General features: G+C 38.0%; 1 protein-coding gene across 7 annotated transcripts in view; it reads right to left on the bottom strand.

The window, feature by feature from the left end:
• Patj (PATJ crumbs cell polarity complex component) overlaps window positions 1-19960 on the bottom strand; it is a 360314-nt gene that overhangs the window by 322739 nt on the left and 17615 nt on the right. For all 7 annotated transcript variants that reach the window (XM_046450923.2, XM_046450925.2, XM_058581534.1 and 4 more), the window contains 2 exons: window positions 9249-9444; window positions 6626-6754 (listed from right to left, as the gene is read on the bottom strand). In XM_046450923.2, the coding sequence (XP_046306879.1) occupies window positions 6626-6754; window positions 9249-9444 (325 nt within the window). The remainder of the gene's footprint in view (window positions 1-6625; window positions 6755-9248; window positions 9445-19960) is intronic.

Below are 19960 nucleotides of genomic sequence, written 5' to 3'. Positions count from 1 at the left end.
TTAAACTGCATGCCAGGCACGGTGGCATATGCCTGTAATTTCAGCAGCTCACGAGGCTGAGGCAGAAGGATTGTGAGTTCAAAGCCAGCTTCGGCAACTTAGTGAGGCACTGAGCAATACGGCAGGACCCTATCTCTAAACATAACATTAAAAGGGGGGGGTGGGATGTGGCTCAGAGGTTAGGCACCCCAAGTTCAATCCCTGGTACCAAAAAACAACAATGAAGCCTATTTTCTACCTAACTTCCTAACATTCGGGGTAATACACAGGGAAAGACAAGAAGAGCTTTGGAGTCAGACACACCCAAATTCAAAAGCTAGCTACTTTGGCCAAGCTGTATAGTCAAAGGTCAGTTACTTATCCTAATCTAAACCTTAAGCAATATATGAATAAATTCCTTTCTCATAAGAGTGTGGGCATTAAATTCAACAGTACATGTAAAATGTCTAGCCTAGTGCCTTGTTCATATCAAGTCACCAAATGCACCCATTTCTGATGATTCTTTAAGCTGCAGTGATCTCAATGTTGTCACACCTTCTCAACTCAAAGAGCTATTTTATTAAACCTCTTTAAAGAAGAAATACTGAACTTCTTTACTAATTTCATAACACAACAACATTCTTTGAAAAAGCAGTATTAGTTAACGCCTTTAAAAGGATCACTCTATGATCACAAGTAACCTTGATCATGCCTTCACCTAAGACAGCCATATTCCCCTACTAGGGAAATCACCACAGGCCTAAAACTGCTAACCTTGGAAAGGCTATCTTATAAGGATGGCACTGCCTGACATCTGGGAGCTCAGATTCTATGGACATTCCCACTACATTGTTAAGAATGGCTCACTGTGCTTGAATGATTTGTTCAACATGCTTTCTCCTGAATACCAGCTTTTGTCTACAAGTCTGGGACTTTGGTATGTCCTGGACAGTGTGTGCCTATGTGACCAGCACCTAATAAACCCTGCGCTCTGAGTCTTCGATGGCTTCCACCCAGACATTTCTGATACTTCACTTCATGTACCACCACGCCCCCATACCAGGGATTGAACTCAAGGGCACTCAAACACTGAGCTACATCCCCACCCCTATTTGTATTTTATTTAGGGACAGGGTCTGAGTTGCTTAGCACCTCATCATTGCTGAGGCTGGCTTTGAACTCACGATCTTCTTGTCTCAGATTCCTAAGACACTGGGATTACAAACATGCGCCACCATGCCCGGCTCATGCCCCTTTTCTGCTATTGTTTTGGCTTTGTATTCTGTCATTATAACAGATCACAGCCAAGAATCCAATTGTATGTTGAGTCCTATGTGTCCTCCTAGCAAATCCCAGGAGGTAGTCTGGGAGACTATTTCAGAATCATGAAATTACACTAAGAAGTAATTTGACGAGAGCTAGTGGTGAACCCACGACTCAAGCCTTTATCTGAATCTAATGCTCCCATGCTATGATGCTATGCTCTTTCCTTTCAGAGATGCTTACTCAAGATGTAGATCAGTTGAGAAGAATCTGCCCAGAGGAAGCTAACAGAAAGTGTATAAACCACATCTTGTGCCACAGACTGGTGTATTAAAGGACTACAGCCAAAATGAGTTCATGAGTTATAAGAAGCCTAACACTGAACAGAAAAAAAAAAAAAAAAAAAAATTGAGGCCAGGCATGAAATAAATGGGTTATAGCCATAAGGTTGAAGGAATTTTACCTGCCATCAGCTGAGATGAAATAAAGAAGCAAACACAAAACTGTCCTCATGTGTATACCTCACCTTATTCCCTCTAGAAAAAGTCAAAAGTTCTGGTCTTCTTAGAGCTGGCTATTCTCTGTTGATAGATTTGACCAAGACTGCACAGTGTTCATCAAGAAAAGGAAAGCATTAGGATCAACTTTTGATAAATAGACTTAAACAGCAAAGCATAGTTGAACAGATATGGGCTCTATCTTGACTTTGTCACTTCCCAGCCATGCAACCTTGGGCAATTTCTTAACAGTTCCCCCATGTCAATAACTTGGAAATAAAACTCATAAGACTGCTCTGAGGGGCTGGAGATGTGGCTCAAGCGGTAGCGTGCTCGTCTGGCATGCGTGCGGCCCGGGTTCGATCCTCAGCACCACATACAAACAAAGATGTTGTGTCTGCCAAAAACTAAAAAATAAATAAATAAATATTAAAAAAAAAAAAAAAAAAAAAAAAAGACTGCTCTGAGGACTACATTAGAATAATGTATATTAGGCAGATGACAACATCTGCCATAAGCATTTGCTTCTCCATTACAACTCTGTGATGGGCATAACCCTACCCCCTCCTTGATGATCTGAAATAGTGACGATCCCTTCCAGTAAAGGGCAAAAATCAGACTTGGGCTTTTCCCAATACTGTGTCAATAGAATTAATCTGGGAAACTCTGCACATCACATTGTCCTTGTGAAATTCATAATGCACATTAGTATATTTAAAAGCCAGAAAATTCTTATATTAAAAAAATATTTGATTTTATTAAATTTATTTGACCCTTTGTTTTTCAAAATAACTACTCTACTTTGCACTTTGAAAAACACTACTCCAGCAAACAAGCCTATTAAAATTTCTGGTGGGGTGGGTGGGAATCGAAATACTCCAAAATGTTTCATCCCTTTGCTAGTTACAAAAAAAACCTTTCAAAAAAAACCCTCAGGGCTGAGTTGTAGCTCAGTGGTAGAGTACATGGTTAACATGCAAGAAGCCTGGGTTCAATTCCCAGCACATATATACATACATACACACACACCCCTGTAAGAATATTATGTTTTGTGCCACAGATGTGTTTTAAAGACCCATAAAATGAATATTTTGTTATCAGATCCTTTTACATTGTTTAAAATTGTTGAGGCCACAAAGATGAGGATTATGAAATGGCACAAGAAACTATTGGAGTGACAGATGTGTTCATTATCTTAGTGGTGATGGACAGCATGACAGTTAAAATTTTACATGTCACTTGGTTAGAGTGCAGCATAGAGCTGCTTGGCAAAATGCTAGCCTAGATATTGCTACAAAGGTATTTTGTAAATGTGAGTCTCATCTACAAACTAGATGTGACTTGTTTGTGCCTAGTGTGTGCTATGTGATCAACAACCAATAAAACCCTGGGGTCTGAGTCTCTGATAGCTCAGATGATTTCAGGGTAATAACCACTGATAATATGAATGAACCTCATCCAATCAGTTTACAACTTTAAGAACAAAAACTGAGGTTTCCTAAAGAAGAAACGAAACTGTCTCATGCCTGGTAACATCTCACAGCTGGACAGCATCCTGCCCTGGTCTCCTAAATATCTTGCCAGTTTACCTTAGAGATTTCAAACTCAGAACTACATTAATTCCTGAGTTTCTAGCCTGCTGGCCTGCCCTATAAATTTCAAGTCTTACAATGCTATGAGCTAATCCTTAAAATAATCTCTTACTACATACATATATCCTATTGGTTCTATTTCTCTGAAAAACTCTGACAAAAATGAATTCACAAGTATATACCTATGTCAAAAGTTATTAAATTGCAGGCTTTATATAGGTGCAATTTATTGTATGTCAGTTTTACATTAGTAAAGCTCTAAAATATAACACTGAAAATTTCAGTGTTTTCATTTATGAATTATCTGTCAATATCTACTGAATTAGAAATTAGCTCCAAGAATTTTTTTAAATATATAATAATATAGTAACATGTATTAAAATAATTAGTGTATATATTTTTAATTTTAAAAAGAGTTTTATTTTCCCAAACAAAAAATAATAGTGAGAAGAGTGTTACTTTTCACATTTGTGCAAAACTCTTAAAAGAAGACAACTAGATTCTCTTATCTCATTCAGTATTCAATATGTTGTGAGATTTTTGGGTTGAAATATATGAAGAGAATCTGGCCTCAATCAGATATACACTTGGAAAAGGGAGTTGTATTTTAATAGTCCTTTCAGCCAATTCTTCTTTGATAACACACCCAAACCTGACAAGTTGTGATTTCTTAAGATCAGCTGTAATGTGGAATCTAAAGCCACATCAAAAAACTTTTAGACACTGTTTCATTAAACCCTTTGATCTTTTACACATAAATTACTTTGTCATATCACATATTGATCTTCAAAAAATATTGATTCATAGAGTATACAGATCTTCCAAAATACTGACATATTTCATTATACATATAAAAAAATCACATTAGTGACTATCATGAATAACATACTCAAAAAAACTCTTTAAATACTGGCAAGTTTAAGCTCATGAACAAAATTTTTCAAAACTTTAATTTTTCTCGAAAGCTGAAATTTTGTCATTGCCGTCAGTACGGTGGCACATGCCTGTAATCCCAGCAACTTAGGAGGCTGAGGCAGGAGGATCATGACTTCAAAGCCAGCCTCAGCAACTTAGTAATGCGATAAGCAACTCAGCAAGAACCTGTTTCTAAATAAAAATATTTTTAAAATGGCTAGGGGTGTGGCTTAGTGCCCTCGAGTTCAATCCCCAGTACAAAAAAAAATTTGTCACTGCCAACACCGCCAAGAGTTTCTCCTAAAATAGGTTCACTTCATTAATTGTCAAGGAAATATCCATCAAATACCTAAGTCTGAATAACCACAATTTTTCTGTCAATTATTAGTTCAAAAATAAAAAATGCTGTTACATATGAAAAATGGCTTCTTAAAAAGAAAAATATCATTTGATTATTACAAAGTGAACGTTGCTATGCATAATGATACTGTTACTTATTTGTAGAGAGTCTACTATGTGCCCATTTTTATCATCTTTATAGAAATTTTTATTATATATATTATCCTTTTATAAAAATTTCAAAATAAATCCCATTTGGATGTTTTTAAAAAATGGCTTCTTTACTTCACAAATGCTTTTTCTCAAGATGACCATGCTTTGGTACACAGGAGTGTATGCATACCTCCCATTTTGTCCTTCAATCGTAAATAGACATGTACCAAAAGGTCAAATTTTTTTACTAAATTTTATTGTTTCTACTGCATCATAAAGAACCATACATGGACCTGGAATTTTTTACTTTCTTGTTGCAAGAGCATGGCCAGAAAGAATGCAGTGACAGTCAGTAAAGATTGAGGCCACCGCCTTGTTTTGCACTACAACATCAGCAATTCTTGTCAAACACTATTTCTGAATCATCAGTACAAATGTCAATGGTATAAAAGGGGATAATAATATTTTATAATAACACAGTAAGATAATAACATCTTAGTATTACTATACAAATAGTTTTGATTTCATAGACCCCCTGCAAGTCTCAAAGACCCCCAGAGGCCAACCAATCAGAACTACTGCTTTAAATAAACACTCTCAGGTGCTGGAAGGACAATGGAAACATCAACAATTCCACAGTTTGTATATAGTAAAAGTAATTTTGATCAGAAACAAGGGGCTAAGGAACTTATCTCAAAGCTGCATTTGCACAGCAAGTTTCTGAGTTTTAGGGGCTGAGGTTGTGGCTCAGTGATAGAGCACTTGGGGGTCCTGGGTTCAAATCTCAGCACTGCATATAAATAAAGGTCTATTGACAACTTAAAAAAAAAAAAAAAAAAAAAAAAAGAAATACAAAAAGAATTAAAAAAAAAAAAAAGTTTCTGAGTTTTGTTGTTTTTTCATTTTATGTGGTGTTGCAGCTGTTGAAACCAAGAGCCTCCTGCATACTAGGCAAGCAATTTACCACCAAGCTATACCCAGAGCCCTGTCAAGTTTATTTTCACTTATATGTCTATTAGAAGAGATAAGTTTATATCTACCTGGACAATTATCAGTGAAATTTTATGTATTATTTGGATTATGGAAATAATTACAGTTATTTAAGATTTATCATGGATGTTCTACATAATATGAGCTCTTTATACAGTGGATTTACAATCAAATTTCTAAAAACTGATAAGGCTAAGTGTGGTAACCCATGCCTATAAAGCCAGCACCTTGGGAGGCTGAGACAGGAAGATTGCAAGTTGGAGGCCCACCTCAGCAACTTAGTGAGACCTTGTCCCAAATAAAAACTTAAAAGGGCTGAGTGTGTAGCTTAGGAGTAGCAAAAAAACAAGCCAAAAAAAAAAAAAAAAAACCCTTAAAATGTGATATTTAACATTTTCTTTCCTCTAAAATTAAGTAAAAACAGTGGCTAAATTTTTAAATGGTCCACTTTCAGTTTAACCACTGCTAAATAATGAAGGACAGAGATTTGATTTATAATAGCAGAAAATTTTAATTCAAGTGACATCTTACATGTACAATATTAGGAGAAATGTTTATTATAATCATCAGACCTTCTGATTTTATCATTATGCCCTTGAATTATACTCTGGAGGAGAATAATACAGATGTTCAAAATGTACTAACAACTATTTTCAACAAGAAATATTATCCTTTGATAAATTTAAGAAGATTGTTCCCCCCACCCACCAAAAAAATGTTGTCCATGTAAAATAAAGCAGAATACACGTTAGTATTTATGGAATAAGCCATTTTTAAGCTGTAGTTAAACTCTACTTATTGAGTCATATGTCCTAGTAACTCATGTGATAAAATTACAACTCAAGTCATACAATTTAAATTTTATAAAACCAAAATGATAAAAGGAAATCAACTTACTCGATCAGCTAATCCTCCAGGAACTATGGTCCTCACAACTACGCCACATGACTTTCCTCCAACTATTCCAAATCCTAATCCAGAGCCATCGTTAATGAGTTCAACATCCTCAATATGGCCCCAACAAACCTATGAATTAAAGGCAAGTAAGAACCACAATACTGGTACAACACACAGATCTTCACTTTCCAATACAGTCACTACTAAAATGATAGATTTACAAGAAAATGAATATTCATACACTTAATTAAGGCAGCAATCCAGAGGCTAAACTTTATAGGCCCTGATAAGGATCTTATACCCAGGAGAGAAAAAGCTAAAACACAATTAAAATGCAAGGCAGAATATTAGACAAAACATTGTAGCTCTAAGAGGACAAGAAACATTCCCCAGTCTATGACCAAATCTAGCAGAAGGCCTGGCTTGTATAGGAACCAATAAATATGTGATTGCTTCAATTGAAAGTCACAGGGCTGGGGATTTGGCTCCATAGAAGTGTATTGGTAGTAGTGTGTTCACCTAGCAGGCACAAAGAGCATCAGGGAAGAAAAAAAAAAACCCTTAACTTGAATTGGAAGTCACAAAATGTTAGGAAGACTTCAGAGGTTTGGGGGAGAGAAGAGTCATAAGAAATGGCTGGGGTGTGGCTCAGTGGTAGAGCGTTCTAGCATGTGTAAGGCACTGTGTTCGATCCTCAGCACCACATAAAATAAAGGTATTGTGTCCACCTACAACTGAAAAATAAATATTAAAAAAAAAAAACATAAACTGCACTACAAAGAAGGAAGACAAGAACAAATTTGGACCAGGTAGTAGAATGGGTCAAAGATACAGTCAATAGATTGAGTTAACTGGGAAGACAAATGGGAATTCAAGGTTTTAGAAAATGGAATGACAAGGAGAAGGCAGTGGCTTGTGAAAATTAATCTGGCAGCAATGTAAAGAATGAAATGGTAAGAACATGATGAGGTAAAGAGACAAATTTAGGAGGCATTAATGAGGGAAAAGAAAGGCAGACCCAACTGAAGATATTGTTAATAGAATCATACAAATCAGACAAGAAGAAATAAGCACTTTTCCTCTGACTAGCAGGTTTCCATGAGAAATGTGCATTAAATTCATATAATCCAACAGCAGAACAATGTCTCCCTCTCAAGATCATGAGGGCATAATCATTATTTAGTTCTTCTATTACATAAAATTGGAAAACTACTATGCAATGTTAAAATAAACAGGAATATAGGGAATATTTAATAAGCTCATGTCTGGAACAATGCCTAGTAACTAGGAAGCATGTTTGTTAAAATCAGAACCCTGGCTGGGGGCTAGGGTTGTGGTTCAGTGGTAGAGTGCTTGCCTCACATGTGTGAGGCACCGGGTTCAATTCTCAGCACCACCTATAAATAAATGGATAAAATAAAGGTCCATCACCAACTAAAAGAATTAAAAAAAAAAAAAAAAAAGTAGAAGAAACCTTGCTAGGCACAGTGGCACCCACCTGTAATCCCAGCGGCTCTGGAGGCTGAGGCAGGAGGATCATGAGTTCAAAGCCAGCCTTAGCAATTTAGTGAGGCCCTAAGCAACTCAGTGAGACCCTGTCTCTAAATAAAATACAAAAAGGGCTGGGGGTGTGGTTCAGTGGTTAAGCACCCCTGTTCAATCCCTGGTGCTCCTCCACCCCCCAAAAAAGAAGCCTGAATCAATGACAGCAGCTACTGCTCACAGAGTGTTAACTGGCACCAGACCTACGCTTGGCTCTTCACACACCTCTTTCAATCTTTACAACTATTACTAGTTTTAAGTAACAGAGAGACTGAGGTGTGGAGAAGTCAAGGACCTGCTGGTGTCACACAACTAGGAGAGGAAGAAATGGACTTGAACTCACCAATGCATGACTCCAACACCCTTATTCTTTATATGCTAGACAATGTCCCACTTTGTCCATTGTAGTTATTATGTAAATTGTGCTGTATAAATATTACAGAGTGTAACAGGAAAAATGCCTATACTTTAATTTGTGTTGTGACCTTGTAATGTACCAGACAGTTTTTTTTCTTTTGTCCCGAGGAATGAAAATTATATAAATCAGCTAGCACTTAGTGTTATAAGAAAATAAGATTTATTAGCAGGCATTCTGAAGACGCTGGCCAAAATCTGGTAAATGTTACAAAGCAGCTTTAAGAATTCCTAAAACAGACATACTTTTCTTCTTCCAAACTGTGAAGTATATATCCTTACATGAAAAAAAAAAAACCTACTATAATTTTGTAGCATCAATAACCTACCCATAAACTCCCATTATAATTCATAAAAGTAATGTTTTTGAAATGTTAACTTTCTATAAAGTTAACTTTCTATAAAGGAACATAAGACACCACCACCAAATAAACTACACCTAACACTCAATTTGACCCCTATATTAAATAATAATCTTAAATTAAAAGTCCCACAGGACATTGAAAAGACTAAATAAATAGCCCTTCATGAAACATCTTGTTTAAATATGATGCACTTGGAGATATGATCATCCCTCTTGACCCATGACAAGTAAATGACACCTGAATATATACTTCTTATCACCAATAGCATAATTCAAAATTATTTTCCCAAGTTTGCAACTCACTGTTTCAGGCAGAGTTGTATCAGCTGAGCTGGTAGAAGTCCTGCTTTTTGTGTGGACTGGTTCCCTGGCTACAACCAGATGCAAAGATCCACCCGTTTGTTGTAATAATGCAATTGCTTGCTGGTGAGAAATATTGTGATCCAGTGGTGTGTAATTAATGGCCAAAATCTGGTCATTTTCCTTTAATCTTTGATCCCTTAATCATATAAGAAAAGAAGGTTATGTTTAAAGTGATCTAATAACTTGACTTTTAAATATCTGTTATTTAAGTTCAGCAATTTATTGCTTATGGTACTATTTCACTCAATACATTTACCTGAATAATTATGTAGATACATAACAGAGCTCAGAGTGCCTTTTCATAACACTTAATAACTAATGTACTAATTAGCTAGTGCATCCCTATATACACACTTACACACACACATTTTAAAAGTCAGTTGGTTAGAAAAATAAACCAAAACACTTTAGAAGGCCCTACTGCCAAGGGTTAGCAAGTGTGAATACTGCATGAACCCTGTACTGTTGGAAGCTTTCCAATCTGATTTCTATCCATACTATACTAGGATAACCATTTTCTGAACTTCACCAAGAGCCTCCTCGCTAGCAGGTTCACCCCATCTCCATTTTCTTTACTTCTTTATCACTTACTTGTCAGTAGAGGCCAAATACTCCTTGAAAACCCATGGCGATTACTTCCAAACCTATATCTAATCCCTTTTCTCCCAAACCAATCTCCCAACTGCTAACAAAGGTTAAAAGGACAACTAAAAAAATAAATAAATAAATAAAATAACAATCTCTAAAGAAAAAAAAAAGCACTACTATAATTAAAATTGACTGAGCCCTTAGGAGTCAGGTACTGTGTTAAGCGCTTTACGTGCATTATTATCTCGTGTAATCCTCACAATCACCTTTAAAGTAGTTAAGTTTTATGTACAAAAACTTAAAGCTCAGACTACCTTAACACCTTATCTGAAGAGTCTGACTCTGAAGCATAGTCATCACCTGCTATGGTAACATGCATTCCAAGGATAGTCTACAATTTACTGTCCTGGTTTACTGCATTTGACTATTATCTTCCAAGCACCACTGAAATACTATTCCTGCTGGCCGAGCAACAGTACCCTAACACTTCCTTGTCCTTCTTTGTCTCTTTTGGATCCACCCAGCTCCTCCTTTCCATTCCTACTCTCCAGTTGGAATCCTCACCTAACATCTAAAATCTAATTCGCAAGATTCCATCAGATTTACATTTCTAGGCTCTCTGCATGCTGATATCTTTTCCAGTTCAAAAATGTGTAATATTCAGCTATTGCTAACCAATAAAGAAAGCAGCAAAGAAATGAAAACAAACTCCTGTCATGACTGTTTCATAAAGGAACATTTTTACCTCTTAAAATACAGGAAGGGATTTATTTCAGAATAGAATAATCCTTTTCACAAATACAATTTTGAATTATGAAGAGCCCATTATATTGCCCCCGCCTCCTTTTTTCTCTCATTTCATAACAGGTCAGGAAAACCTTGTCATGGACCAGAATATCAAGAATACTGACCTCTAGGACAGAGGGTAAACTTGGCTGGTCTTGAAGGCCTCAATGTTCTGCCCCTAAGTACTCTTCCTACTTGGATTCTGTCCACACAAACTATTTCTTCAACTACTCTGACTTATGACTTCTCTCTCAAATGTGTGTGGCATTTCCTGCTCTGGTATAAACTGTTCCCTCCACATCTAATACCTTTCTACTCTACTCAGCCAAATTCAATTCCACCTGTCACCATTCAGTTGAGTCCACAATGTTCTGAACCACTCGTTCACTCACTAAATACTCAGGTAGGTTAAGCATGCTGCCTACAGAGTTAGCTAAGTCCTTCCCTATTGGATTTTAAGTTTCCTGGAGACAGGTACTCATGTTTTGGAGTCTTCCTTGGAAAGAGCAAGTTCAATATCTCAATTTATTTATTTATTTATTTTTGGACAGTAGTGGGGATTGAACACACTGGCACTCTACAACTGAGCTACATCCCTAGTCCTTTTGTTAAATTTTGAGATAGAATCAAGTTGCCAAGGTTGGACTTGAACTTTCAATCCTGTCTCAGCCCTCCCAAGTACCTGGAATTACGGGTAGGTACCCCTATGCCCAGTTAATATTCCAATTTTTGATATTAAAATAGTCTCTCACAATAAATCATGTAGCATTAAAAATGTTGTTTAAAAATCTTTTCAGTATTATTAGGAATGACATAATAAGGTGAGAACAAGATGTAAAAGTGTATATATTCTATGACCTTGTCTTTACAAAAAAGAAAACATTATGGACTGAGGGGTATAGTGCAGTAGATCAAACCCAGTATTCTCACAATGTATGTGAGAATACTGGGTTTGATCCCCAATATTGGGAAAAAAGAAAAGAAAGCATATTTCTCAGTTGTATCAGGATGCTCAAAATTCAAATATTTCAGCATTAGGGTATAAGCTGTTGTACAGCACATATTTAGTATGCACAAGGCCCTGGGTTCAATCTCAGCACATTTCAAAAGAAAGTTTCAAGTATCTTGAGACTTTTATTTTTACTTACTATATTTCCATACTTTATAGTTTTTTATTATATGCATAACAGATTTTCAAAATTTTAGAATATTTTTTGAGAATGCTGCTTGTGAAGCATCTCCCCGGTATTAAAGAAACATTTCTTCTTAAATGTAAATACTACAGGACAATATACAGGAATCATTTCCATTCTTCCATCTCCATATCCCCCTTTCTCTAACTTCTTCAACTAAATTTCTATTCACAGCATGTTCATCCAGGGACTCTCTTAATTAATCCTAAATGAGTGAGATACATTTAAATCTTTTTAGCCCTGATCTAACTCATTTTTCATAAGTCCTTAATTCACCCCTGGATTTTCTATTTTCTAAAAATCAATCTATTTTAATCTACCTTTTCCCCTACCCAATAGACTTCAAGGACACTTCCTTTCTCTCCGAGTTAAAATCCATTCTTTCCAAGATAAAATCTGCTCAGGGAATATAAACTCAATCCAGGATAAATAAGCTACAGAGGAAAATTTGGATTTTTTTTGACACATTCTACTTAATTCCTCCATGCAATTATTTAAACTTATATTTTAGTATATAATTATACTATATATACAATTAAATTCCCCACACTAATTTGTAGTTTATATAATTATACATAATTATACCATATAAACATATATGCAATTTAGCTCCCTCATACTAATTTTTATATACACACACATATTGAATTCACACTTTCCATTCAAGAGGAAACAAGTTCTTGTGTCTCCATCACAACATTCAGAAATAGTGGATTTCCATGACTTTGACAGCCAGCAGGTTAGGCAAGTATCTGTGTGGAAAGTCCTCAGAAGAAAGGAAGTACTGATCAAGATCATGAAGACCCTTTAGCATATCTAGAAGGTCCTGTATGGCTGGCACCTACCTCTCCCTCTGCCCCTTCTGCATCATCTTGTATTATTCTCCTCCAAATAAATAGCAGTCACACTCCAAGCATAGGACCTGTGTTCCATTTCCATCTCTTCATGAGGGTAATGAGCTATTCCATTCCCCAATACATTCTGTTCTCTTCAGACCCTGCTGTCTCTCCAAGTCTCCCATTGCCTCTGAGAAGCCACCTTACTCCTTGCCATTGGTCTAGGTTCTTATCCACTCAAATCATCAACTTCCTCTTTTTGGAAACATTCAATTTGTAATCACAGACCTATTACTAAAAAGTACTGAGACATAATAATTGACTACAAGCAGGTTGGAATAATGTCTCTTTTGTTTAACATTTTATACCCAAAACATAGCATACAATCAAAATTCAATATCTGTTAAAAGCCAGGCATGATGGCACCTACAGTTGAGGATACTCTGCAGGCTGAAGGAAAAGGATCACAAGAGCCCACAAGTTCAAGACCATCCTGAGCAAAAATTTTAAAAAGTTAAATAATGAATAGGCGGATGAAGATATACCTCCCCTGTGCAGGGAAAGCTTCCCGGCACCTCTCTATTTTGCTCATGTCTCACTGCCACCTCTTATTACTACTTCTAATTCCCAACTTTTTCCAGCAGGTGTGTGTAACAGTGCCATATGGAACAATGTCTATTAAAAATACAAACTGCTCCCTCACAGAAAAGCTTCCATTTTGTTTCTTCAAGAAAGCTTAGATGAGCCAGGTGCAGTGGTGCACACCTATAATCCCAGTGGCTCGGGAGGCTGAGGCAGGAGGATCACAAGTTCAAAGCTAGCCTTAGCAACAGCAAGACGCTAAGCAACTCAGTGAGACCCTATATCTAAATAAAATACAAAATAGGGCTGGGGATGTGGCTCAGTAGTTGAGTGCCCCTGAATTCAATCCCTGGTACCAAAAGAAAAAAGAAAAAGAAAATAAAGCTTAGGGGAGGTCTGGAAGTGTGACTCAATGACAGAGAGCATATCCAGCACACGCAAGGCCTTGGGTTCAAAACTGAGCAACAAAAAAGAAAAAAACAGCTTGCGGGGAAAGTACTATGGAGTGTAAAACAAAAAGTAGTTACTAAAGCAGCAGCAAAATAACATACTTAAAATATTTGTTTTTCTTAAATTTGATAAACCATTTTTATAAGTTACTTTAATTTATCATGGAAAAAAATAAATATATGTCTGGGATTTTTCTTTATCCACTGAACAAAAATATGGCGAAAATTTGTTTCCACTGGAAAATTTTCTATATTTATTTAGAAAATTTTATTTATTTATTTATTTGGATTGAACCTGGGGTACATAACCACAGAGCCACATCCTCAGCCTTCTTTTTTGTTTTGTTTTTGGTTTTGTTTTGTTTTGAGACAGGGTCTCAATAAGTTGCTAAGGCTGGCCTCAAACTTACAATCCTCCTGCCTCAACCTCTCAAGTCGCTGGGATTAGAGGTATGCACCACCATGCTGCTAGGCTTTCATTTTAAAGCATTAAACACCAGTTCTTTCCTCATTATCTTCTAGTCAGCAAGATGAGTTGGTAAAAATTTGAGAAGTTCTTTGTAAATGTTTTCTGTATTCCTATACATTACACATTTTCATATCTTCCCTCTCATCTGTGGTCCACACTAGCCATATCATTTGTTATTCAATTTGTTTTATATATTTTTAATGTATTTTGGCAAAGAATACTAAAATCACCATCTACAGTATTTTCTCAGGTTATTAGCCTACTGCATTACTATTTGTTTTGTTTTTTTTTTCCTCTATTAATGTAGTGAAAGCAAAAGTTCAAACATACAGGCACACAAACTTTGTTCTTTGATTATTCAAAATCCCAATAACACAAATAAATGATAGTTCACTTACTTATCATTCGTTAAACAAATAGATACTAAGCAACTTATATGCTATTTAGTATGTTGGGAGTTACGGAAATAATGATATATATAAATCATCAGGCATCCCACAGTGAATCAGTACCCTATTACTGGGAGGAAAATAGGAAGATGTATATAGTGTCTTAAAGACTTATTAAGCCAGGCAGTGGTGCTCAGGAGGTCAAGGCAGAAGGACTGCAACTTCAAGGCCAGTCTCAGGAACCTGGTGAGACACTGTCTCAAAATAAAATTTTTAAAAAGGACTGGGGATGTAGTACAGCAGTACAACACCCCTGCATTCAATCCCAATATGAGGAAAGAAAAAAACTGTATGAAGTAAATCATGCTACTTTGTATGTTGCCATAAGAGGAACAAATACTATTATTCATCCCTTAAAATCCATGGGGGTGATGGGTTCTAGGACTACTTCATACCAAAAAGCCCATGATCCTTAAGTCTCTTATATAAAATGACACAGTATTTGCAAATAACCTATGCATACTCTCCCATATACTTTAAGTCATCACTAAATTGTTTATAATACCTAATACAATATAAATGGTATATTAAAAAATTGTTATGTTGTGGGGCTGGGGATGTGGCTCAAGCGGTAGCACGCTCGCCTGGCATGCGTGCGGCCCGGGTTCGATCCTCAGCACCACATACAAAGATGTTATGTCCGCCAATAACTAAAAAATAAATATTAAAAAAAAATTCTCTCTCTCTCTCTCTCCTCTCTCTTTAAAAAAAAAAAATTAAAAAAAATTGTTATATTGTATTGTTTACGGGAAAATGACAAAAAAAAAGTCTGTACCCATTCAGTACAAACATGATTTTCAATCATGGTTGATTAGATCCATGAATAAGGAATATGTGAATACAGAAGCCCTTACTATGTATTGAGCACTACTCAATTAGCTTTATTAATATTATTTCATCTGTATCTTAACATAACATTGCCATTTTACACATCAAAGAAACAAAATTTTAAGCTGGGCATAGTGTCACACGCCTGTGATCCAAAAGCCTTAAGAGGCAGAGGCAGGAGGATCTCAAGTCTGAGGCTAGCCCCAGCAACTTAGCAAGACTGTCTCAAGATAAAATAATAAAAAGGCCTGGGGATATGACTCAGTGGTTAAACACCCTTGGGTTCAATCTGCAGTTACCCCTCCTCCCCCTCCCCCCCCCAAAAAAAAACACAACTACTAAAATTTTTAGCAAAATAAGTAACTTGACCAAGGTCACACAGCTAGATAGAAAACCAACATTCAGACTAATACTACAAGACTTCTTTGCCTAATGAAACTATAACATTCAGACTAATACTACAAGACTTCTTTGCCTAATGAAACTATAAGTACCTTTAAAAAAAAAAAAAAAACAATACTGAAAGCCAGTATTAAACTCAGAGTTACTTTAATATTGAGCTACATCTCTGTGGTGAGCCGCTTCTGCCGTTTCTGCAGATTATGGTCGCCATTACAAGATGGCGCTGGCTCCGCTGTGGTCTGTGACAAACAATTTCTTATCTGGGAAAGTTGGCACATGATTTTTCACCACCCTGTGAGAAAGCTCCACGCGGCAGCTTTGCATTGGGGCTTGGGATGCTTTATTAAGGCTGGGAGGGGCATCAGAGAGAGAGAAGAAGAAATATCAAGGGCCTGAATAAACTGCTGAAAGAAGATTCCTGAGTTGCGTCTTCCTTGCGGGCAAGGGGTCGCGACAAGTGGTGCCGAAACCCGGGAACCAGAACTTTCAGCAGTCAGGGGTGGTGCACCGGTTAGTCCCAGGTAAGTGGGATCCGCGATCAAAGCGGGGTTAGTCCCTAGTAAGTGGGATCCGCGACCAAAGCGGGACAGCTCCTCTGTAATGAAAGAGAGAGCCTTACATTTTATTGCAGCTGCACTGTGTACTTTCGCTCCTACTTTCGCTTTCTTTTTTTGTGCTTTCTTTGTTGTTGCGTCATGGGTGCCGCATCTTCAAGTCCGCTTCTCCTGGCCCTAGATGGCCTGTTACGTTCCAAGGGACTGGAAGTGAAACATAGTACTATACAGAGATTTTTACAGAAGATAGATATCGCTGCACCGTGGTTTGCATTTTCGGGCAGCCTTACTGTGCCTAGTTGGGATAAATTAGGCAAAGATCTTGACTTTGCTTCTGAGCAGGGCATATTAGAGGGTGGGGTGATACCCCTTTGGAAAATGGTCCGTGGTTGCCTTACAGATGGTAAATGCCAGGAAGCTGTGAGAGAGGGTCAAGCTATTCTTGAGCAATTGCATGAGGAAAAATCTGAAGGATCATGTAGTGAAGTGGCAGAGAGTATTAAAAGTAACAGTAGTGAGAAGGCAAAAGAGCCTGAAGATAAAAATAGGAGAAGGCTCTACCCAGACTTGACCGAATTAAAAACGCCTGAGAACACAAGCGACTCAGAGAGTTCTGAGGACCTTGATATATTGTTACAACAACTACATAAGATAAAAATGAAAAAGAAGAAAAAGGAGACACAGGGCACACAGGCCTACTGTAAGAAGGGGAAGGGAGTTAACATTGGTCAACAAAACTCTGAGGAGGAGGAGGTAGAATATCTAGAAGAAGATATGGTGCCGATTGCCCCACCTCCGTATGTGGGGGGGAGCCAAGGTTCCGGGAGATCTTTTCATGCACAAGTTTGGAGGACAGTTAATACAGATATGGGACTTGCATACCCTGTATTTCAGGACAATAACAGGGGAAGATATCATGAGCCTTTAGACTTTAAGATAATTAAAACCTTGGCAGAATCTGTCCGCACTTATGGCATAGATGCCGCTTTCACTCTCACTCAGGTGGAGGGACTTACTAGATTTTGCATGACTCCCTCAGATTGGGCTAGTCTAGTCCGCGCTTGTGTTTCCCCAGGGAAATATTAGGAGTCCAAAGTTGGCTGTTTAATGTTTCTGGAAGTACCCAAGACTCGGAGCGAGGTAGGAGGCTTAAAATTTCTGCAAATAATTCACAATTATCTAATGCTACATTACCCTCCGCAGCAGTCCGTCTCCAATCTCCGTTCCTGTTTCTTTTGGCTAATGTTACATTACAGGGGATGCTTAATTGCTCTAATATTACCTGTTATTTGTCTGAGTGTTGGAATGGATCCTGGCCTATGGCAGTGATTATAAAAATTCCAACTTTTGTCCCGATCCCGGTTACTGCGGATCCAGAGTCATTTCCTATTGTTGAACTGATTAGAGCCCGTAGAGATTTTGAAATTACGGCAGCCATAGTGACAGCTGTGGCGGTATCTGCTGCTGCAGCAGTTATAGCTGGAGTAGCCATGGCCAGCCAGGTACAAACTGCTGCCACTATTAATCAGGTTATTCAACAAACATCCACCATACTTGAATCTCAAAGTAGAATTAATCAACACATTTTATCTGGGATTCTGGCTGCTAATCAAAGGATAGATCTGCTTCAAGCTCAAGTTGAGGAATTGTCTGACCTAGTACATTTGGGTTGTGTTGATCAACGTGCACATTTATGTATAACCTCTGTCAGATTTTATGATTCCAGAAATGCCTCCCACATCATCGGGGAGTATCCATCCGGAACCTGGTCCATGGAAGCAGAAAACTTGATCCAGTCTCAACTAACTCAGATTGCTGTTTTGAATAGTACCCGTGTCGAACGAGTGACTTTGGGTCAATTCACCGATTGGATATCTTCTGCTTTTTCCTTCTTCAAAGAGTGGGTGGGAGTAGGCATTTTTGGTGCAATGTGTTGCTTCGGTGTTGTACTTTGTTTGTGGCTTCTCTGTCGCCTTAAAACTTGCCATGCACAAGAAAAGGCTATGATCATACAAGCTCTTGCAGCTTTAGAAAATGGCAACTCGCCTCAAGTCTGGCTTGCGCATCTTAAGCAGTAAACCTTTGTCATGGTCGTTACACCCCAAGTTATTATAACATTGCACTGGGATCGACATGACTTTCCTTGTTATTCTCTTAGTGTTGGAAAGCCCTTGCACTCTGCCGGTCTTACTGCCATTGCACGCAGATGGGTTTCCACACTAGTACTTTTCTATCGCCTTGAAGTTCGTGCCTTTCTTTCAGGGTGCTGTCAACTTGTTTGTCGTTATAAACAGCCACAGTTCAGCCTCAGCTATCCCCCTTCGTCCACCATCGTCACGATACAGGATGCGAGGCAAGGCACTGCACTTGAGTGATCCTTGAAGAGGACCTCAAGGAGAGCATGTCCTATTGCATGCGGGTTAGACGCGTTCACGCCCCGCCCCACGAAAAAAGGCGTCGGCTGATATGGCCTCAGATCTGGGGAAGGGCCCTCCTTGGGACTGAGCCATACTATGCAGCCACTTCTGCACAGTGGGATAGGACCTCTACTCTCGCCTGTATTGTTTTAATAAAATAGAAAAGGGGGAACTGTGGTGAGCCGCTTCTGCCGTTTCTGCAGATTATGGTCGCCATTACAAGATGGCGCTGGCTCCGCTGTGGTCTGTGACAAACAATTTCTTATCTGGGAAAGTTGGCACATGATTTTTCACCACCCTGTGAGAAAGCTCCACGCGGCAGCTTTGCATTGGGGCTTGGGATGCTTTATTAAGGCTGGGAGGGGCATCAGAGAGAGAGAAGAAGAAATATCAAGGGCCTGAATAAACTGCTGAAAGAAGATTCCTGAGTTGCGTCTTCCTTGCGGGCAAGGGGTCGCGACACATCTCCAGTTCTTTTTATTTTTCATTTTGAGTCAGGATTTCCCCAAGTTGCCCAGACTGGACTTGAACTTACAAATCTCCTACCTTAGTCTCCCAAGTTGCTAAGATGAGAGGCATGTGCCAAAGTGTGCATTGGCTAAGTTATCCTTTTCTAATGAAAGATTATCTACCATAAATAACCTTGCCTCATAGATACTGGTTCTATTTCTGAGCACTCAGGATCAAAGGCTACATGTATTCAATTTCCTATGTGGTAGATCAGGGAAATATGATAGGGATATTGGATAGTAACATGTCAATAAGGTATTTGACAAGCTTGCTGCTGTTTGAATGTCTGTCCCCTCTAAAACTTATGTTGAAATTCAGCTACCATGGTAATAGGATTAACAGGTGGGACCTTTAAGAGGCAATCAGGCCATTAAGGATTCACCCTCATGGTGGGACTGATTCTTTACAAAAGCACAAGCCAGTTTGTCCCTTCCTTCTGTCTCCTCTCCTCCCTCTGGCTTCCACCACATAATTATACAGCAAAAAGACCTTCACCAGATGTGAACACCTTGACAATGCACTTCTCAGCCACCAGAACTATGAGCCAATAAATGTGTTATTTATAAATTTGTGTAGTCCTAGGTATTCT

Source organism: Marmota monax, unplaced genomic scaffold (genome assembly GCF_021218885.2).
Source record: "Marmota monax isolate L192 unplaced genomic scaffold, Marmota_monax_Labrador192_F-V1.1 WCK01_AAM20220418_F8-fsc00023, whole genome shotgun sequence".
Classification (NCBI taxonomy): Eukaryota; Metazoa; Chordata; class Mammalia; order Rodentia; family Sciuridae; genus Marmota; species Marmota monax.
This window is presented reverse-complemented; position numbering and strand designations above follow the sequence as displayed.